This window comes from Bombus vancouverensis, chromosome 7, assembly GCF_051014615.1.
Source record: "Bombus vancouverensis nearcticus chromosome 7, iyBomVanc1_principal, whole genome shotgun sequence".
In the NCBI taxonomy this organism is placed as follows: Eukaryota; Metazoa; Arthropoda; class Insecta; order Hymenoptera; family Apidae; genus Bombus; species Bombus vancouverensis.
This window is the reverse complement of record NC_134917.1, coordinates 9561415-9584991: the sequence shown is the minus strand read 5'-3', so window position 1 is coordinate 9584991 and position 23577 is coordinate 9561415. Positions and strand designations below refer to the sequence as shown.

Here is a 23577-nt window from a genome sequence, read left to right as displayed (position 1 = left end):
TCGAAAAGCACTCTGCCACTGTAATAAATCCTTCTTCGAAGATATGTTGCGAACTTTCGTATTTTAAGCCACGTTTCAGTTAAAACTCAATGACAAGTATTTCTGTAACAAAATTTTCCTTCTCGCAATGATGCAGTTATTAGGATCAACGCTAAAGCAACCGTCTGTCGTCTCAGTATGAGATAATTGGAATTTTTCTTGGACTACGTCACTATGAGTTACAACCGCGCTATTTAAACATGGCGCGGACAGCAAACACATCGTTCCATTACGTCGATGTTTCCGTATCCGATGTGCTGATACGCCGGCGCAATTGATTGGCACCAAGATGTAGATTTGAAATATATGTTCAGTAGTTATGCATACCAAATAACGGCTCCACGTGTTTAATCACTAGAAACTGATTTAATGTCAAATTATTTACTAGTTATTAAGTTTTCATTACTTACCTTGCAACATAGTAATATATTAACAAGCATTACACTTAATGTAATACAGTACCAGAAGAATAAAGATTGTGGCAGAATATAATGGAATTTTTATTATTTAATATTATTTGATGTTATGTATGTACATTATTATACACATATTATAAAATTTTTAGAAACAAGTAACATATCTTTAATTATTAAGCTGTTATACCTCTTCTTATAAATAATATTGTTAGTTATAAACAAATACAGTTTCTTCATAAATAAAATTATAGTTTTTTAAGAGACTTACAAAGAATGATACGGATTTCGTAATTTATTTTGTAATACATTTAATCAATTATATATATCTGAAAAATAATAAGGACAATTTTAGACAAAATATCATAAAAGTCATAATTTATATTTAGTCGCAACTGTTTTTGCAAGAAATGTATCCGTAATACTGAGCTATAAGAATATTTATTTTATATCCTAAATTTTTAGTTAATACCTTCATAGCTTCATATAGATGGATAATGTGTACTTAGGTAAAAATGTTTATGAAAGAATGAAATGACGTGTACGTTATTTTAAACATATAATATATTCATTTGTATGCTTGTACATATCTCGCATTCTTTTATACAACAAAATATCTATGACAACAGTACAGTAGAGAACGGTATACAATATATAGTTGTATCAATAATTCATTCATAAATATGAGATGCAAGACAGCCTCGTTCTCTTAAGACATAACGTTATCGGGTCGTGATTGCATAAAATACATATAAGTATGTACTCATCTTGATTATTCTGATGTCCAGTCTTTCGGTAGAACTTTTGCATCGGTTTACTCCGCGTCTAGTGGATTCGATTTTTTTTTTTTTATTATTTATTAAATCGTTCTTAAACTCGAAAAACAAATATATATTGTTATTATTCGATATAATCTTTAACACCACGGTAAAGAATGGTTTTTTTCTAATACTGTTAGACCTTTGTAATTAGTGATAAAAAGAAGAAAGTAATCGATAAAATAATAATAATCGTGCGTGACTTTCATGACAGTTACACTTACGATTAGACGTAAATCTATATTTTTTGTAAAGGAACATGACGATCTGTGCGATTTTCGCTCTTAAACGAAAGCGAGAGAACTGCGTATTACTTCTTAAACAAGTACTTTCGGCTATAATACGAATGTTGTAAAGTAGGCCAATCGGTTCGTGCTCCCTTCGTACTGAAAATGGCGAACCGACGAACCGGCGAACCGAACGCTTTCGCAAATATCGTGGAGCGACTTCGTCCGTTTAAATCTTTAACAAGAGAGAATATCCGTTAGTGAAAAAATATGCTATTTACATGTAAGGTATCTAGTTGTGCGTCGATTCATTAATTCGCCGTTGGAGTGTATCAAAATCTACTTAAAGGGATGAACGATCCATGCAGTCGTTTATTTTCACAAATCTTTTTTTTCATAAATCGTTTTTCTAAATGTAAACATGCGTGTACAGTTCCGGCCAGAAAATCCTAATTCGATAAAAGTCGACGATATTTTATACCAAGAAACGTTACTCGTCGGGATTCCAAGTAATTGTACTCTGATTGAAAATATGTAAAAAATGGCATGAACCTCGAAAAAAATGCTATTCCTTTCTTTTCTCTTGTTCGCGGGGGGATTCGAATTGCAAGCATCGTCGGCAGTTTTTTTTTATTGATAGATTAAGGATAGAGAGATCAATCGTGTCCTATGTGCTCTAACTAATTATAGTGAAATAACTAATTATATTGTGAATGTCTCTTTGTTAGATAACGAGTGCTTTGATTGTTTAACGAGAGTGATGAGAACACGTAAAATTGAATATTCGTGAGATCTGGTCGACCATTGGATACGGGCAGTGGAAGATAAGAGACGCATAGAAAATAGCTCTCGTGGAGTAAAATCCAAACGTATACAGAGTGTCTCGAGTTCTTTTCTGATTGGGCTAAAAATTTGTTTTGCGTTGAACTTAGTTCTTTCTGTACTATACATATTATACATATAACACCACCGCACCGAAATATCCTCGGTACTTTCTGATTTTTTTTTTTCATCGCGTTCTGTACAGTTATCTAGATTTTGGTGTTTTAACCTTCAAATGCTAAATCGATTTTTCATTTATTAGAAATAGTGGCAAACGAAATCGTTCTTTCTGTTTTAAATATTTCCCTGTTATATATTGTTTTATATTTTATGTTTATTGTCGATAGAGAATTAGAAGAACGTAGGAAGTGATGTAAGTACACGACGAATGTATACCTAACGTTTAACAGTGGTTAATTTCAATTCAATCTCATTAGCATTTCAAGATTACGAATCATACCAAAATCACACGAATATTTCTTTTTCTTCTTCTTTTTTTTTTTTTTGTAAAGGCCAGCAGTTAACTTTGGCATTAACATATTTTGTATGCATCTAGATACCTTTTCTTTTAAATATATCCGATCACACAGAGCACACAATTCTCTTACGCTAATATGTACATACCATACAAAGCATCACAAGATTACATACATAAATTTATATACTTTTTCATAATAAAATATCCGATTCTCTATTATGCTACTTCACATGGAGAATGATCAGCTCCACGCGAGACATATCCCGCGCATCCAGTGTTCTGCGGTAATAATAAATACACGACACACACGGTACATCAATTTTTCGCGATTATTTCCGAGGGACGATACAATCCTCGTAATATGTTCTTTCTCTCGAGGCCAAATCTTCTCTGTTGGATCGCCGTTCCCACGAAACTAGAATTCTGTTTTGACGAAAGATTTGGCCGAATTAATCTGTCGAACACTTCTCCAATATTGATATGCTACTTATATTAACTGACTGTTCGTAACAATCGTTTCGGGCATTTTCTGTAATTACTTGATTAGCACTAACCCAATTTAACGTTGTTCCTTGATTTTCTTTTTTATGTATTTACAGCGAATCACACTATCCTTTATAAGAGCAGCTGAGTTTCATCGAAAAATGGATTTCTAATGATCGTCATCGATTATATTACATATTATAATGTAATTCGTTAAGTTTTTCTTTTTTTACTGACTGTACAATTGACATTTACCGCTACAAAAATTTTGTATCAATAAAATAATCATGTAAATATCTTGTAACTTTATACTTGTATATATACAATAAACGTTAAACGGAATAAAAATCTTACGTACTCTAGCACAGGCCAAAATATTATTCTGTATTACTGATCGTATTTATAGCTACTCTTTCTTTTAATATAGAGCTTAGGGCTGACTCGTGAAATATGTTAAGTAGCGTTTCTCGTCAAATCTTCAGCATTCCGTTGAATTACTGTACTGGATGGATCAGGAATGGGGCTTGGGCATCACGTGGAGATAACTAACTGTCACTCCTTGTAATAAAGTATAGTATTATTTGGGAGACTAAAGTGTCAACGTTAATAGGCGTACGTCGTTAGCCCTTTTCTTCTTCCCGGAAAAATTCGATGGGTTAGCGACTACCCTAGGAACAACGTTGTTCTCTCCTCGCTATAATCTTTCTCTCTCTCTCTCTCTCTCTCTCGCTCTCTCTATTTATATATAATAAATCCAATCTGCACGCACTGCGTGTATAATAAATAAATACTTTCGAAAGTGCGTATAAATCGGTGTATAATGTGTTACATATAAACAATTCGGCTTTGTTTCGATTCATCGAAAGATTTCTTCCAACGGACAAAAATCAGATAGTACGAACTTTGGTATGAGTTTAATACTTCTTGGCACTCCTACACGATTGAACTGATATTAGTGCAACTTTACAAGTTACAAAGTACAAACCATTGTGTAATATCATTAATAAACTCTCTTGTATCATATTACGAAATTTGATAATAAAAGAAATGAAATGTTAAGAGTGAATTTTACGAATCATTTCCTATTTGACGAATAAATTGTAAAATTGTGGAATAATTTAGAATGTAGAGTCTAGAATGTAAATTGTCAAATGACTAATATTATTAGTTGGTAAATTATTGTGCAAGAGGCCTCGCAACTCGACAAAGTATCGGTCGATCCTTCGTCCGTTGAAGGATCATTGATTTTTAACCGATGAGAAGAATCTTTTGATGGGTACGACGGAAATGGGTCATTTTTGATCTGCGAATTATTATGTATATACCTAACTAAGTGGTAAATAAACGGTTACCTTTTGGATAGTAACAAACGTCTTACTTTTTTCTTAGACTATATCGTGTCACACGAAGATATCATGTATCGATGAGCACCATGAAAAACGTAAGTATTATTACGAAATGTATGGATGATAATTTCGCGTCATTCGTGTCCCATTCCCGATAAACAAAGGGTTAACTTGTGTGACTGTCCAAATAATTTATGAGCCATCGATCAACGACATCTGCATTCTGTTTTACCCAATGTATATTGAACTTGATTGTTTCTAGGCTTTGTTCTAACGCTCCCCGACCACTTCCGACATCCACTTCCTTAAAGAATTCCGAAACCTAAGACAAAACGTCAAAAATACTTATTACAGGCTCGTATGGAAAGGATTATTAATTAAATATGGAATTTTTGAAAGTTTCAGCAATTGAATCGCCCTGAATATCGTACAAAAATATACGTGATCTTGCTTATTTTTATAGAATATACTTTAGGTACAGAATTACAGAAAGAAGAAGCCAGGATAATTTTATCCTTTATTAGAGCTATCGAGTATTTAACGATAAAATTTAAAATGATTCACTTGCAAGTAATACAGTGATAAAATTAAAAATAATTCTTTTACAAGTGTTATTTGGAACATTATTAATAAAGTGTTTCATTATAAAATTGTGTTTAAGAAATGAAACAGTATATTTTTTACTTACCTCGTGGTAGTCGTATTCCGTGAAAAAGTCAGAAATTACAACAGATATAAGACTACCCATGGTCAGCGATCCATTTCCGAATAAAACATGTATCTGAGGCCAGTAAGCTTTGAGATGACGCCATGCAAGGAATTGACCCTCGGGATTGGTAGCGACAGAGGCTATAACAGTTTCAACGTCTTGTGATCTCACCATATCTCGATCTAACGATCGTAAAAGGTAACGTTGTAGCAACCAAGAATCTGTCGTCGCTCCTAACGCTTGCAACATTATTCGTTTCTCGCTTGGTACCTGAGTTTCTTGATAATTTTTCCAACAATGATTCCACTCTTTCTCACCACCAAATTTGATTCCTGTACAAAGAAAAATGTACGATGTAACGAATGATTGAATAAAATTTGATTCTTGTACAAAGAAGAATAAACGCAATGCAATGAATAAATATAATGAATTTATCTTATATAATGAATTTATCTTATATAATGAATTTATATGTCGGAGATGAAAGAATACCGGAGCCTTTGGAATTTTGGATAATCCCGCAACATTGTAACCTAGAGTCTACTATAGCTGTAATTGAACAATTGTAGTTATTCAACCCGATTGTAATTGTTCGAGAGTCGTGATAATGAGCTTGGGCTCGAGGCGACAGTCAGTCGCCGAACGTAGCCGCGGTCACGGGATGAACGCTTTGTCTAACAAAGGTATGGAGTAATTCTATAGCTCTCCTTAAAAGAAATATTCGTGGCGACACGCGACAGTAAACATTCCAACGGTTTCTGTCCTGTGGCTCGCCACACGCAGACCCTATTCTTCGAGTAAGATGATTGCCAGATGTCGATGCGTCTCCGCAGTACATGTTCGGCTAGCTCGAGGGCCCGTTATAAATCTTAAGGTTTAGTTAACTAAAGTCCTTCAAACAGACAAACAGTCTTTGTCCCAACTACGGGAAGATAGGGGAGACATATTTTTCAACGAGCGGCGTCTCCCACTAGCAACTTTCCCTCGAGGGCGGCTAGCATCTTTTTCTAACCACCGATATGGAGATTGACCAATTAGCAACGCCAATTTCCCTTACTTTCTGAACGAAGGCTTTTCTCGACGAATCCGATGATCTCGTGTCCTTAGACACACCCCATTATAGTTTTCCTCTGTGGCATGATCGGGACGGGAAAGACATTCTTTCTCGCGATCTCATTGATGAAAGGAGTAACTCTTTACGACCAGTGAATATTACGCGTCCGACTTAGATTTTGTGAGTACGTTCATCTATCATCCCGTCGACCGCGGATTCGTTATTGAACCTAGGATCATTGTCATTAGTTTCTCGAGCACCTAACTACCGCGGTTACTTGTCCGGTTCTATAATAATCGTATTTGCACTAGTCAATGTCTTCTCCATTGCATAACGACAACGTGTAACCCAAACGAAGATTCGTTTCACGCCCCTAACCCTAATTCTAATGTAAACCCGACATATATATAATCTGAATATCAGTGAATCTGCAAATAAATAAATGAATCTACGAATGAACGTGGTGAACATATTGAATGTATGATAAAAATAATATTGTATCACCTGCAACGTATACGACGTCTCGTATATTTGGGGCAATTCGTTTGCCTTTTAACATCCAGTCTTCGAAAAGGTTTTTTGCTGGTTTTACAACATCGTCCAATTTTACTGATACAGCTGATTGAAGCACTGCAATTCTTAATAACCTGTGGAAAAGAAACGTAGCCAATTTAAATTTAAGATACTCGATGTACAAAAATTGTACAATTATCCTAATCTTCCTAATCTTAGAAACTTTGTCAGTTATAAAAATGACTTGTTGGTGTTCTAAAGTTAACAAAATTTCATATTTACTTTTTCAAATGTGATCCCTCGTCTGCCCAACCGACGTATTTGATAACTGGAGTTAACAAAAGCTTCAAGAATGTGATATATCTTTTATATCCGGGACTTTCGCTTAATCTATCTTTCCAAGAATGTAAATATCCCAGTGCAGTAGTCCATGGCACATAATCTCTCTCATTCAAAAGATAAAGAGATAATTCAAGAGGTACGGTAGCGTTCAACTCGCCTGTTTCGGAAAGCGTAAACGCATCGTCAATAAGATTAGCACGGTCCGCTGGACTAAACTTGGTGTGATTATTCAATAATGTAGTGATGATTGATGTCCACATTTCTTCCGGGTAAGATACACGGTAAAATCCACTTTGATTCACATTGCATTTTATGTATTCCACGTCGGCAGGTATTTCGAACGTTACTGAAAATATGTAGTAATTTTGCATGAGGTCGAAGATATGGTTCAATTTATTATCAGATAACAAGTTCACTCGTATCAAGAAATGCATTTTCCATACATGAATTTGGATTATATTATATTACCTTTTAATTTAAAAATGCACGAATGAAACTCACGTTATTCGAAAAATGAGACCTACGAAACGAATGAAATTGCCAGCTAATAATTCATAAAGCCCAATAATTGCAAAGCTATTCGAAAACCATATAAAATTATACGCAATTGATTTTTCTTAATTTTTTGTACTTTAGGATTCATTTATGATCCATCTTGATTTCCCAACTTAATTTTTCAATTAGATAAAAAACACAGTCAACGGAGGTCATTTTATTTTTATCAAAAATCATAGTTGTCAATGTGTTCCTCTTCTTTTCTATCTAACATCGGTGGAAAAGGTAGGATCGAAAATCAATAAATCTCCTATGTAGGAATTGTAATAAATTGAAAAAAAGATCAATTGGAAATAATTTTATATCGCCTTTGAACGGACTCCTTTAACGATTTCTCGCTTAATGCTGTTAAACATCTCTAAAAAAAAAAGGTTCGTTATAATTGTCCTATGTGTTACCATCGGTTAAATTCATCCATATGTTGTGAAGCTTGCGCGGTTCTTTGTCTGTGTAGTAGCTCAACGGGACATACCACTTGTAGTCAAAGGGCGATTTTGATTCTTGCAGTTCTGTATCATTTTCTTTTGGCGAAATTAGAAATCTCTTCTGAGTTGCTGTGATGGTATTCCCATTACGTGTGATCGTAATCAGAGGAAAACCCATTTGTTGGGTCCATGTATCCATAATAGCCTGCCGACACATTGTATTTCATGGAACACCAGAAATTATAAGTTTTTAAAATTAATCTTTCAAACTTATACCTACTTTTACGTCAAAAGTATTATTTGTATGTTTTGTAAAGACCGCCCAGAGGTCGTTCGTGTCCGCATTTCCATACGCGTGCGAATTCAGATAGTCGTTCAATCCACTTTTCAGAACATCCTCGCACAGAAACCCCTCAAGCATATTGAGTATGGAGGCGCCCTTACTATAACTGATATCATCGAATATAGCTTCGATTTCATTTGGATCTTTAACCGGCACGCTTATGGGATGGCTGCTTGCCAAAGCATCGAGATCAAGCGCTGGTTGAGTTTTGTCTAAAATAAACTGATCCATCATGCTCCACTCAGGTGAGATATGATTCACTCCTTTGTATTCGAAGAAACTGGCCGCTCCTTCGTTTAACCATAAATCGTTCCACCATTTCATAGTGACGAGATTACCAAACCATTGATGAGCTAATTCATGAGCGACAACTATAGCGACCCACTCGTGAGCATTGGTTGATGTCTCTTGTGGATCATAAAGTATTGATGTTTCTCGGTACGTGATTAGGCCCCAGTTTTCCATTGCACCAGCGGCAAAGTCAGGAATAGCTATTAAGTCTATGAGAAATTAATAAAATTTATATGTTAAAAACTGATATAGGATATATAAGGTGTTTCAAGTATTTTCAGTCATATTTTGTCAGTATATCCTATGAATAGAAATAAGAAAAGAATGTTATAATATTAAAATAGAAATGTTATTAGATGAAAGCTGTACTTTAAAATATAACGGAGTTTCTTAGCTTAATTGCAAGACATTGTTTTCTTATTCATAGTCATACAGTGTACTAGAAACGTCTGTTCAGAAAAACCTGGTACACCATGAATAAGAAACTTTTTGTTTCACCAATGAAATTATTATCGAGTGTATTTACAATTACTTTTATATTCTGATTTGATTACGTACCTTGTTTAGGCAATGGATAATGTACTCCGAAAAAAGATTCAAAGTAATCCATTGTACGAGCAGCTGTAGTTACCGCATATTTTGCCTGTGGAAGCATCGTTTCTGCTGCATAAACACTCACGGAAATATTCCTTTTAGTCAATTCGGAGACTCGTTTGAAGTCACAAACCACGAAAGCTACCAGGTACGTCGACATTTCTACAGATTCTTGAAAATCATCGCGAAGCTGAAAATTTTTGCAATAAATGTTGTTATTTACGTACATATAGTACAATTATAATAACATAAATTATAGACTGTACTATATAGTATTCGTTTTTCTTCCAGTATTTTGTGTACTATACATTTTAACTAAGAAGCTTTGTAAAATTATAGTACGTTTAGCAACGTACAACAATGTTTTGTAAATCAGATATGTAAAACAAGAAATAACAATAATGATATATGGTTTCAAATATTTCATGAGGAAGAAACAAAGGAAAATGTTTGGCCAATAATGATATATCATGATATAACATTAATTTCATAAAATAATTTAACAAGAACATAACTTCACTAGTTTCGTACTCACCAGTCCGGTGCCCATGTAAAATCCAGCATCCTCGGTGTTTATCACAGGCATATTGCATAGCGCGATATGAAATCTGTCCCTAAATATCGAAACCTTAAATTTAGCCTTAAATTGTGGTTCGTCAAAGCATGGGAATGCCGAGCGTGCATACGTAGGTTCGAAATGAGTCGTGGCGAGGTACCTATAGTCGAAAAAATAATTCAGTTACGATCTCGTTCAAAATGAAGATACGCCTTGAGCAATTTCCCAAACAGAAAATTATTACAGTTTCAGAGTGACCTCTTTTCTCCTTCTGGGGTGACATAGCTGCTAAGATAAAATCCTTCGAGTTCACTCGTCAGTTTCGAGATAAACCTCAAGTGTACTGTGTAATTCCCTCTCTTCCGAAATTTACTCTCTTCCAGTTCTAAATACAACTGTTGATGTTTCGGATATTCCAGTAACTTTGCAATTTTTAATCTGTGGCCTTTACGGTCCTGAATCATCTAAAAACCAGTTTTTAGCAATTAGAAAGTAGATAGAACATGATACTGATGTATGTACAGTGGCTCATAATAACGTATGTTAATGAAATTTACATAAATATACATAATATATTAATAAAATATGTCTGTAAGTGTACGAATACTTCGAGCCACTGTACACGCATATTATTTTAAATACTCACTTTCTCATTTATTGTCAAATTTTTACTATGGAAGACGATATAGTTGGTCTCTTTATCGACATAGAATTCGATTGTGACCTGTCCTGCAAATAGAAATTAAAAATTATTTTTTTCTTCGTTCTTAAATATTTTAGTGCAGAGCATTACGGAAACATTACTTTTTTACTTCAGAAATTAATTTCTTAATTTTAAAGATACTGTAAGATTTCTGTCTTAAATGTCTTTCTACATATTTATAATAAATAGCGTTTTGGAAAAGCTTGATAAATTAAAACAAATTCTTTCGCAATAAAAATGTAATAATCGATATTCTCGAACGTTAGCTAACAACTAATTAACGATATACTACTTACCTTTTACATCTAAGGTGGTAAGATTTGGATGGATAGTGATATTGTACCTAGTAGGATGCACAAACGTAGGTAGCCTCACGTTATTCCAAGGAAACACCTGTAACAGTTCCATTCAATTAAATTATTTTTAGACCGTTAGTTGAGCGAGCTACTGCAATTGCATACATTTTTTATCTTCGATGCTAAAGATATACTATTTATGTAACTGCTAGTAAAATATGAATGATCAACAATAAAATTGATCAAATAACCAGCAATTCTAGATTATGATACTTTAGACTCTAGGGTATGGAAATTTATAGTACTATAGACGTCTTGCAATTGATTTCCCGCCAAGACGTTTTATAGCTCGTTCACAGTAAGCTTCAAGCAAAGGCTCAGGCACAAGCATTGAAATGTGACATACAAAAGAACACACTTTGCATACACATATACGTACATGACATACCTATATATTTTGCATTTCTATACGTCCTAATTTTTTCTTTTTACGTACCGCGGCATAGAAAGGTTTCAGGTCAGATAGATTTTTCTCTTTATGTTCCAAGAGTAATATCTTAAACAACTGTGTTTTGTATTAAAAACTGCATCATTTTTGTAATGAAAACTAGTAATTGTTATTTTCTTATTTTATAATATACAGAATATAATATATGATTCTTCAAATTTTTGTGGAAGATTAAAATGAATACTACGACTTGTATCTATACAAAAACATGAAATTAAAATTCTTTAATGTACTTATTACGATATAATCCTTTAAATATTCTAATATTTTATACATAATTAAATATCTTAATAATTTAATATATAATTAAATATATTTTTATAAAAATTTAATGTAATATATTTGAAATCATATGGCATGTATGAATAACATTGACGAATCTACATTATTCATTGTACCATTTGAGAACTTGAATACATACGGTCGTTATTACTTGTACATTATGTCTAGAATATGTGTTACGAAGTATATGTTTTGTTCCACTTCGATCGTATAACCAGCAGAGCAAACACAAATAACCATACCTCTCCATTAGTTGCAAGAGGCTCGCTACTTTTTTCATCGTCTTCGATTTCCAGATTGGGTGGCTTCTCTCCAGCACAAGGGCAGTCTATTAAAAAACGAAAAGGAGAAACCAATAACAAGCATCGAGTAATACAGAAACAAAATTGAAATGTTATTTACATTAAGGGAACGTTACATTACCATTTTGTGGTCCCGCGAAGGCAATGATGAGTGATATGGAGAAAAGGATCGCAAAAACAACGGTAGCTACGCAGAGAGCCCTTTTTTGAGAACACACAATTCCATTGTGCTCATAAATACTACGTTTGTGCAATCCTGTGTTACTGTCTCCTGGAACAAAGGGTCTCCTGAAGAATGATCAAGTGTCCATACGCTCCCTATTCTAAAGCACGAGAAACGCGTTGAATTTGTTTTGGCAACATTACGTATGTTGTCTATAACATCGAATGAAATATATATATATCAAGAGGTACGAATATTATTGAACATTGAAAAAGTAGGTGAAACGTATAAGTTCCCAAACGTGAAATGTCCACTAACGTGAGAAACAAGTTTCCTGTCCTCGGTTACACACTTGACCTAGATTTTTGACTGCCGAGCGACAGTCCACAGTGACGTTAATGCAGTTACTCCAACAAAATACGTGAAATGCTGTGTATATATCTTATCATCGAATGACAGCTCTATAACATCCAATCAATTTAAATTCAATTTGGATGGATTGGTAAGAATGGCGCCATTACAATATAGTACGCTGAATACGCATAATTTTAAGAGACGTATGCTTAAAGCTTCCTTCAACGCAAGCGAAGTATAAAGTAAACAAAAGTTAATATCAACGTATATAGAATTCTGAGACAATTTTGCTCGAAAAATTCACGTCATTTGAATAAAGTGGCTTGTTCTATACGATACATGTTGCAACATATTGTATGGTTCTGTGTCAGACAGATGTGTTTACGCACTTTGCAAGTGGTTCTATTTGTTGTCACAGGCAGGATGATAATTAGTTAATCGGTCGACAAGAAGATACATATACATAAACGCGTGAGGCTAGCCGGGTTGCGTGTTTTAATTTGAAAGATCAGAAGCTTGTCTCTTATTGATCGCACGCACGTGCTTCTCGTATAGTCTATTCGTAGCCCGGAGGGTCGTAAGTGGGCCATCTGGTCGAACGATTTCAAAGGAAAAGGAGAGAACCGCGTGTGAAGAAAAGAGAGGGAAAAAGAAGCAAAGGAAAAGAAGGACGAGGAAATGAAGGGAAACCGTGAAAAGGAAGGGAGGTCAAGGGGCAAACAGAGCTGTCAGAAGTGGTAGGAGCTGCCCCTGGTATGAGATTGCAACGGGAACGAAACTAGAGCCTGAGCTTCACTCGAGAAAATCCACAAAAATTCTCGAATGCCTGTTCTGACGTGTCTCACCTGTCAGAAAGGCAACGTCATCCACATCTTGTTCGCTCATCGTGAACCGATTTGGCGGCGGTCTCCGACGAACGATTTCTTTTACCTGACCGTCGTTCGTAGCATATAAGATTTTGATCAAGGGCTCTCTCTGTTCAGCCAGAATTCGGGCGGTCGTACTCGTAGCTTGCCTGCTTCGCCTAGTAGTTACTTTCGTTGATACACCGTCGGTTCGAGTGTCAAGGTCAAGGAATCACCGAGGAAGACTGGCAGATTTACCTACTGGTTCACTGGGGGCTTGCGGTTACTTTAGGCTCAACCTTCTTTCCTTGTTCTCGTTCCGTTTTTCTTTTCCTTTTTCTTTCTTAATCGTTTGTCGTGCGTCTAGTTCAAAGCTTAATCGGCAGAGTTAATTGCTCGAGTAGATCGACTCGAAATTCCTGAAGTAGCAAGCACGGGCACGAGCACGAGCACGAGTTGAAGAAGCACGGGCACGGGCACGGGTACGAAGACGAGGAACTTCACAAACGCAATCATGAACACGACCGTGAGCAGAGGCACGTACACGAGCACGATTACGAGCACGAGCACGAGTACAAACAGAAGCCCGAGTAGAAGCGCGACCAACGAGGTCCCGAGGACCCGCGACAACGTGACGCTTACGAAGTCACCGAACAGCTCGACAACGTCGGCGAGTCTATAACGCGCAACGTGCCTTGACATTTCATTGGTATTAAAACGTGAATATAGCGACTGCGGAGTTAGACAGAAATGGCGACTTTCCAAACCCCTTGGTGGCGGATCGCTTTACGGGGGTGAATTTGCAGCTCTCGCCACGCCGCACCTCGCTTCGCCTAGAGTTGCAGCGGGGGTGGTTGGTTGCTTTTACTGTGGCGCCATCCGTGACCCACCCTTCACAGTGATTCCTACCCTACTTGCCATTTTACTTCCACGCTTGGGTTGGTAAGAAGATTCTCTACCATTTTTGGTATTTCCCTCTGCTTTCCTTTAAGGTTTCAATACTCCGCGACTCGTATTTTAGCACTAAACATTTTCGCGAAATTATGTTATTTCATTCATTTCGTTGTTAAAATATCCCTGTTAAAATCATCATTTTGTTGTACGTATGTTACGTTAATGTTAGGAATATTAACTATGCAATTATAGACAAAAAGAAAAAATTTAATTCTTTGCGAAGTATTGTATTTCTTTTCTATAATCGTACACTTAACATTTGTACTCTTAACGATGAACGAATAACATTCTACTATTGCGCATATATTCTATTGACGCATTATTTAGCGACGAAACGACTTAAATGATATAATTTTATGAATATTCTTTGTTTGAAAATTAATTTATACGATATTAACGAAAATATTCATAGGTAATAAATTCTTGTGTAGAAAATGGATTTTCATTTTAGTTCGCTACTACCACGATTACTTTACAAAGCTATTGAACGGTATATGAAGTATTGGCATTTTAAACATTCGATACGAGAACTCTCGTTTTTGCATACGATAGAAAGACCGACAGTGCACACAACCGCCATGCATATTCAATATGTGTTTTGCATTGTCATCGTTCTAGACCTAATAAAATAAGTTTTATCTTAATCGCTATATTATAGTTTGCATCGAGCGTGCTATGTCGTTTAATAATATTAAGATTTAGAACGTAATAAGACACTACAATTTATTTTACTTTAAGTATTTTAGAATTCTAAAATTAATCATTTCTATAAATCTAAGATAATGAAATTAATTAATATGGAAAAAATTTCGTATAAGTATATGTATAATGCGATTAAAGTTTTACTTGAAGAAACGTATATTTCATATACACACCATTCGTATATTTACACGTAGTAAGTATTTTTTGTCTTCTATCCATTCTAATTATCTGTATCATTCCGAGCACGTTTATATTCCCGATAGCATTGACATGAATTCCACAGAGACACTAAACATGATGTCTGTGTTACTTTATTTATGGCTATGATTTTAGAAATATCTTCGGCAAAAGTCAAATTAGAAAGAATCCTTCATAAATTTGTTGTTAAATAATTATATGTATATAATATTATAATTATATACAGAATTTCTGTTTAATCAATAATTAAGTAATTCTTTAGGCAAAACCAAATAAGAAGCGAAGACTGAAATATTTTTACGTTACAATGATTAATTAGTCGAGTCCCCTAATAATGCTAATGAAATCTCAAAATGTTTCGCACAGCATATACAATATATTCGTAAAACGTGTCTACAGATATCTAGATTCCATACGATCGTTATAACAGAGTTCGTCTAGTAAGCTATTCGAGTTGGAACGATGGAAGCTGACATTATCAAGAAATGAACGCGAAATCAGCATAAGAATATACGAGAAAAAAATTGGAACACGTCAATGCAATGCAAGCACGGAATAAAATCCTGTCCTTGCATTAGCGATTATGGAGCTATCGAGGACCTCTTAGAAGTTTTCAGTTCATAGTATGAATGAGGGTACTCGAACCGTTCGGATTGTCGAAGTTCAATATCCTTGACGGACAAAGTCTCCGCTGAATGCTGGCAATGGCATTCAAACTAGAGAAAGGGGCAACATTTCCGTTTCTTGTCTGGCTTTTGACCTGCGAATGAAGTTTTAGGGATACGGGGAACGGTTCTTGTGTGAAACAGATCGATATCGCTACAACATTTGTTGCCAACTCTGAGAAATCGGTGTGTATATAAAAATAAATTATTTGGAATCTATAGCTGAATATAAAAAACAAAGCTAACTGACCGATTCATCAACGCCAAGCCCACACCGTTGTGCGTGGAAACGTGAAATTTGGATAGTATACTTCTTTTTAGACGTTGCGATAAGGTCGAATTTTTGGAAATACAAACCCTGAAGGGGTAGAAAGGAGGTGAAATTTTTTTTTTAAAGGACACTCATATTTCACGAATTGCTAATATTGCAGACGCGAAATTCAACATTTCGAGCTCCTCATTAAAAATAAATAAACGTATTTGAGCATATTTCAAAATTCAACCACGTTAGGGGTGAAAAGGGGAGTAAGTTGTTTTCTCAAAGGGTAACCGTAATCCTATATTCGCTAAAGCTGGAAATTTGAGGCTCGGCAAATGAACTGCTCGTTAAAAATGAACACGCTCGTGTCTCGTGGTCTTTCGAAATTCAACTCCTAAAGGGATGAAAAATGGGCAAATCGATTTTTCAAAGGATGGGCGAATCTCTAAATCCACTAAAGTTGTGTTAAATGTGAAATTCAGAGAATAGATTCCTCAAGAAAGTCCACGCGTGGTAATTTGTTAAAATTCAATGTTAAAAGGTATAAAAATAATATTCGCTTAAAATCTTGTCGTTTAAAAAGGAATTTGTCATAAATCTAGTAGTTCATTGTTAAATTGTAGATTTTTACGTATTTGTGATAAAAAGGATATAAAAATGTACGGATTATGTAAATGTATAAACATGTATAAGATATCTGTATGAAATATTTTTTCAAAATTCATAATAATATATATTTACAGGTAGCAAAAACTGTTATCATAATCGAATTTGTTCAACTTCAACGTTTTTAAACATTGCGTGCGTTTGAAAGATTTTGCCTCCTGATTTAAAATTAATCTTTGAATCAATAATTTGATTATTACGTAATAATAGTAACCGTGGTTAATTATACGTTAAACTGTATTATTCTTTATCGTGGTTTTTAGATATACATAAAAAACCACAGTTATATATATGTAGACATGGGTTAGATTAGGTTTGCGTTCAATATGTAACGAATTATAAGGTCAATTAAGCAAGGTGTGTTATGGGACGATAAAAGGAGTATTTTATATAATATACACATGCTCAATCTTATGTTCTTTTTTTAAAATAAAGGTTTAAAAGTACGGGCCTTTAACACCTGCCAACAAATAATTTTCTATCTTTTAGATAATAATGTTTCTACCGAATTGTTTCTACAGAATTTCTATAAAAATTTAGATTGTGCAATGCATGATATGAGAACTATCTATGTTATTTCGATTTCGTATTTAATTTTGGTCAGTATCTCATAACATCAGCTACAATATCTTTGTGAATGCGTCAAATAATCATATTACATTTTACAGTAATGTTAATACTTTAAACCTAAATTATCTAATTATTTAGAATGTCATATAGGAAGGAATGTAATATTTATATTGCAATGTAATTGAATTAACATGTATCTTAAATAGTCTTTAATAAATAATATATAAACAATAATAAAGACCTCTTTAACGTATTCTTAAATCTTTATGTCAATACTTCAATTAATTTGAAAGACACAATTCAAAGGAAATGATCGATCTCTTCTCATTTCTGATTACTTTCTAAAAATGTTTCCGGTAACAAGTCATTGCTCGTCGCAAAGACGTGCCGCTGATAAAGTGTTAATTGCAGAACACTATTGCATTTTTATCTTCATTGAATAAAAAAAAGATTATTTTGATATAACTACATACATCGCCTATATAAAAAAAATATCTGGCCACGAACTAATACCAAATTCACGGTCTCTACGGTGCTCCTGAATCTTTTACAACATTGCGCTACTTGTAGGCTCACTCGTAGCTTTAACTCGTGAGGAAATGTATATTTCTAAGTTTCAAATGTACGAGACTCATCAATATTAGAATGATTTGTATCAAAAGCTGGGTAACTTTTTAAGGCGGAAACAAACCTACATAAATACGTTAAAATAAAACAGGTCACAAGTTCAAAAGTTCAGACATCTATAAACGCTGTGATTCTATCGATATTGATCAGATTTGGAAACGGTGTTCACTAGAATAGTACATAAACTCGACCAACTTAAATATATTTTCATGGTTACTAGTTACTACTTGATTGTAAAAATTATTCTTGGATCATAATCGGATTGTTTTCATATAAAGAATCATCACTTTACACGATAATAAAGTTTTATATATACGATAAAGATCTTTAGATTCTTATCAGGTACACAAACTTTATGAAACATAAACGTTTAATAAAATAGCAATTCTGAATCTTTCCTGATTAAAGCCGTTTTTCATTTTGTGTTAAAACAACTTGATAAACACTTTGATCATAATCTATTATAGGTGTTGCATTTTTAACGATGGCAATTATTATTGTTACAAGTCAGAATTTTGTCGATCCATGAAAAGATGGTATCTAAAGAATATAAGGTCACGAATAATAGTGATATGTGCTTTGAAACCAGTAATTACGCTTAATACATATGCTTTTCAAGCTTTGTGCAAAATAAAACACACACACCGTGACCGTATTTCAAACGTAAAAAAATGTACGTTTTGTGTTAATTTAAATTTTTTAAAATCCATTCCAAGCTAACTTCTATACATCATGATAAGAAAGTATAGAGAAAATCAATCTCTAGTTCTAATTGTTAAACACATTTGGATGGAAATATAAGTTTTCAAATTATGAAAAGAAATTGCATATTCAGCGCAGATTCGTTGCGTATAAAACTTGTTTTTTTCCGCAACAGAACCGCCAAGGGAACAATTTTATTTACTACGGTTGTAGAATACCGCTGAGACCATTTTTGTTTCCCCAGTGTTAATGAAATTTCAGGTTAAGAGTCCGTACGAGGTTGGCAGTAAGTTAACTCATTAAAGGGAGTAGTAAACGTGCTTTCTCGGTGCAAGTGGATTTTTACTCACCTGAATTTATCGGCACCTCGGTGGTGGTGTTAGCGGTTCCGTTTTGCCCGGGACTTCGCGAACTCGAGGTTCTACCTAAAGGCTCCATCCGGATCGCCTCGCTGCTTTCTCGCGTCGAAGTTCCCCCTGGCATTTTGCTTTTCTCCCTCTGCCTGCCTTTTTATCCAGTAAGCTCGCACTGTGTGCAGTTTCAAGCGGAAGATGCACGCTTCCTTGGCTCCCTATTTCTCGTGACTCGATGCGAATTACATTCTTCAACGTTGATGCTTTTAGAGAACGATGCACTTTTGTATTTCTCTTTTGCATTCGTGTCAACGGATCGAGGAATTTTCATGCGAACTATGTAACTCTCATTCGTTCGACGCTTTACTCTAAACATTCGTCACTTCTTTTTCACGATGCATTTGCTCGATCTATATTTAACACGAGTCGATAGTTTTCGTAACGTATTTTTATTATTTTATCTATTCGTCGTGTGCAGACGGATGTCACTCAAGGCGAAGAATTTGCTATACATTGGTCCCCGACACAAAGCGTTGGAAAATGTCATCGAGAAAAAGATTTGTAGCTGTTACAAAACGATAGTTTCGCGTATAAATTTCGTACAAATATTCGTGGTTTATAAAAGGAGTAGTCTATTGATCGTTTTAGTTAAATTTGAACCCTTAGTCGGGCAGTGCACGTGGATCTAGTCGATGATTGTTTTTACACTAATTACTTTCGTAACTATTGGATGATATTGTATTATAGTTTTACGTGTCTTTCTATTTTAATGATAAAGTTCACTAGTTTTTGTAAAACTGTATGCGTGATATAAAGCTGCACTATATGTGTGCGAAGGCTGGTCATATTTTAAACAAATACAACAAGCAGTCATTAAAATTGCAAATTAAAAGAGATTATTATATTAAATATACGTATTAACTTTGTAAACAGTTAACTGGCTGGTTTTCGTTTGATTGCTTGCTAACGATGGATTAATAATTTCCTTGTAAAGTTGTGCAATATTTCCTTAGTATATCGCTAGACATGGTATCTGAAACAAAGTACGAAACATATATACAATATTTTTATACGTTGTATTTTAAATTATTTTTATAAATTATTCTCATCCTTCTCTCGAAGATATTCTCTAAATATATACAACATGTTGTTCGTAAACCTATGCATTGTTAACTACTAATATACGCATAATATGAATATAATTAATAAGTAATATTAAGTGTAACGATATCATAATCAATTTTGGCAGATATTTCTTATTCAAAGTGTTTAAACTGTCGAAAACATTGTTTTTTAAAAAATAATCATCGTTTTATATAATATATAAAATATAATATATCTTCATATTGTATCCTTGAAGAACATACTTTATTATCTCTACATAATCCAAGATTCGACCTAAGACATTATTATTAATTTATACACGCGTCTTAAGAGTTTAAGAATCGATTAAATTTTTATAATGCACCATATATTATATGTTCGTTTTATATAGATAATAGGCCAGCGTTGTTTGGTTATTATTGACTTAATCAGGCTTATAATTATAATACATGGCCGATATAATAGGTCAGTGCGATCGTACGTTTCACACTCAACGCATATTTTATAAAGTTATTTTTATAGCCACAACAAAGCTGCCAATTATATGCATCAGTGTCTTTGCTGTTTTTCACCCCCTCTTGTTTAGGTGTTCGTTGAGGTGTATTTAAAAAAAAAATATATATATATATACGGCGGGAAATTGTTCATACAACAGACACTGGATTGTCCTGTAGAACTTTCATTTTAAACGAAGGTTTTACCCGAGACGTTGTAATTAGAGTTGTCGAGGATAAGAGGACCGCTAGAATCACGAACGACACTTTCTTTCCATTTCGGTAGCAGGTAATTATGCATTTACCGAGTTGGGTGCTAATTCATCTCCATTATCGTTGTCTCTCGTTTACACGTACGAATTGTTTCTCTTTCAATTCAGACACGCTACGTGCCTCTCAATTTCATTAATTATATAATTACACATGTCCTACTCTAGTCAAGGTAAGTGAGTATTGTTGAAAATATCATCGATATTAGGATGTAAGTGAAAGTTAAATGATTCAGTGATAAATGTTACATATAGAGATCCATGATTTAATCGGTATAATACAAGTTTGTACTTGGTAAATTTGAAGATGATCTTTTTTATGCACTAATGAAATTGCAAGAAAATCAAGCACAATAGTATGAAATTTATTTAATACAGATTATTTAGTATTTCCTAATTATTCTGTTAAGAGATACACACATATATATATTTATAATCTTTTAATAAAAAGGAATCAATTTAATCATGGCTACAGGATTCACATCCATGAAAAATTAAATTCATTATATTTGAAATTCCTTATTGATTTCCCGTAATCTCGATGAACAGATTACGAAGTCTTTATACACGCTGATCCCTCATGAGTATTAATTTCCTGGTAAACTCTTTCCCTTAAAGTTCCTCACGAATTCCAGCCACGTCTCTTCCTTCTTTTATCTTACATCTATATATACATTTACTAATTTTTTAGTGTAACAATTTATATCTTATCAGATACACAGCTGGTGCAAAAATTAAAATGTTTTCAAAGCGTAAATAAAGTCGATCATATTTGATGGATTACTCGCAATTTAGAAACTCTTTTACTTATTTGTCCCAATTAGAAAGGAAATAACAACTGAAGGTTCAAAAATTCAAGTATGCTTTTAAAGTTATCTTAACATTGCTATTTTATAGACATCATCATTTTTCTTCGAGTTAAAGCAATTGGTCGACATATGTACTTACATTAGTTATCGAATATTTAAAGAACTCTAATGGGGAAACACAAGGGAATTTTTACGTACAGTGGAAATTCGTCTTTTGTTTTGTTAGCTTATACAGAATCGAAACAATTATGCGTTATCGTTCGTAGTTATAGAACTTTCATACATATAAGTCTGACTATTTCTGCAGTCAGCTTCGTTTGCAGATAACTTAATAACACTTTATATGCACAACCTTACGTAATAAGTGATATGCATGTGCAAGCTACTGAAGGTTACGCGAAAATTGTCTGTAATTTCAGAATATTTTCTACATTGAAACAGAGTTTATTTCTACGACAGTAGATGGATTATTTTCTTAAAACCAAACGTGTTATGCAAGATGCATGAATTATAAATATCTATATCAGATTTAGATACTCTTAGCTATTATGTCTCCTTAAGTTTATTTAGTAGAAATAGAATTAGCAAATTTCTTGGTGAATTGCCACAATTAAGTGAAAAAGCAAAGAATAATTATTTGTTTTCAGTAATAACTCAGTCATAACTGAATCATAAATTATGATAATACTAAGAAATCTTGTTTTACACGTAGATTTTTATAGATTGAAATTTATAGACACCATTTTTATCAAGTAACACAATGATCACAACAGTAATGCAAGTATGTAAAAATCGATTACGAGTTGATTAACGAATGTGAATTTCTAATGTGAACACATTTAATACGATTAGTATCATACGAACAACAGAAGCTTTGTAGAACGTCCGAGGAGTCTCTCAGGTTTTTCTAGTTTTTTCTATAATTCTGAGAAACTAGCGTACGAAACGAACTAGTCGGCGTGTTCTCTTATTCAGCGAGTGAATTTTCAACAGAGAGAGAAACAGTATGCAACTTTTTGTTTCATCCTACTTCCGTCTGCTACACAGGTAACAGCATTCGTGTGCGCGTCTAATACACGGACGCGGTACCTCGTGATAGAACGTTGACCCTGCCCATTTTCGCGGTCGAGAAATCCCTCCAAACAAACGAAGCTAATATAACATACAAAGACCTCTCTGTGACTCCCCACTATCCTTAACGTCTCTCAATTATTCGGTGCTCAGTCTAACCAAAAACCAAACCGAATAACGATAACACAAAACGCTGGAAATATTCAATCTCAAAGAATTACACGACGAAGGTACACCGAGGTTGAAAGGACCTTAAGATCTAAATAAAGTATGAAATGTGCAGGACTAACCTTCTGCAGGCGAGAGAAAACGCGAACACCGAGGAGAAGGATTTCCCTCGTCGAGGAAGAAATCCAGCTGGTCGATTCCATGGGGAACCGATCAATATTCTCGAGATTCGTCGATTTCGTTTTCTCGATACCAGTGGCGTATGTGAACACGATGAACCGGCACCTCACCGTGAGACTATCGAAACATTGTACCGGAAGGGTATATTTACGTACGCGGCGGGTCGAGCGGTTCGAGCGAGAAGAAAAAGGCGCGGCGTGTCTGTGCTCGATTCGGCACCAGTTCGCAACTGCACGAGCCACGATTGCATCGCCGAATGATTTAAGCTTCGCACAGGCTGTATGGTAGAGACGGGGCTTCTTTCGTTACGAGAACAGCCACCATC

At 34.4% G+C, this 23577-nt stretch overlaps 1 protein-coding gene across 4 annotated transcripts; it reads right to left on the bottom strand.

The window, feature by feature from the left end:
• Positions 1–998: 998 nt before the first annotated feature.
• LOC117159128 (endoplasmic reticulum aminopeptidase 1) lies at positions 999–23577 on the bottom strand. 4 transcript variants are annotated; one of them, XM_033338688.2, is made up of 15 exons: positions 23195–23577; positions 19155–20190; positions 12221–12370; positions 12040–12125; positions 11008–11104; positions 10655–10737; positions 10267–10472; positions 9988–10168; positions 9417–9642; positions 8505–9067; positions 8198–8429; positions 7185–7590; positions 6894–7036; positions 5315–5667; positions 999–4948 (listed from the first exon to the last, which is right to left on the bottom strand). In XM_033338688.2, the coding sequence occupies exons 2-15, from the start codon at positions 19285–19287 to the stop codon at positions 4793–4795; spliced, it is 3015 nt and encodes a 1004-aa protein (XP_033194579.1). In that variant the 5' UTR covers positions 19288–20190; positions 23195–23577; the 3' UTR covers positions 999–4792. The 4 variants fall into 4 exon arrangements, with proteins under 4 accessions (XP_033194579.1, XP_033194580.1, XP_033194581.1 ...); XM_033338689.2 differs by having other exon boundaries at positions 12221–12367; XM_033338690.2 differs by lacking the exons at positions 19155–20190; positions 23195–23577 and adding an exon at positions 13462–14549.

Bases quoted from the DNA above. Each gene is read 5' to 3' on its own strand.
- LOC117159128 (XM_033338688.2), bottom strand. From the start codon at position 19,287: ATGCCAGGGGGAACTTCGACGCGAGAAAGCAGCGAGGCGATCCGGATG. The intron at 7,037-7,184 runs GTAAATATGAAA...TCTTTTCCACAG, and splicing joins GAGGGATCACATTTGAAAAA to GTTATTAAGAATTGCAGTGC. The intron at 5,668-6,893 runs GTGATACAATAT...TTCTTTGTACAG, and splicing joins AGACGTCGTATACGTTGCAG to GAATCAAATTTGGTGGTGAG.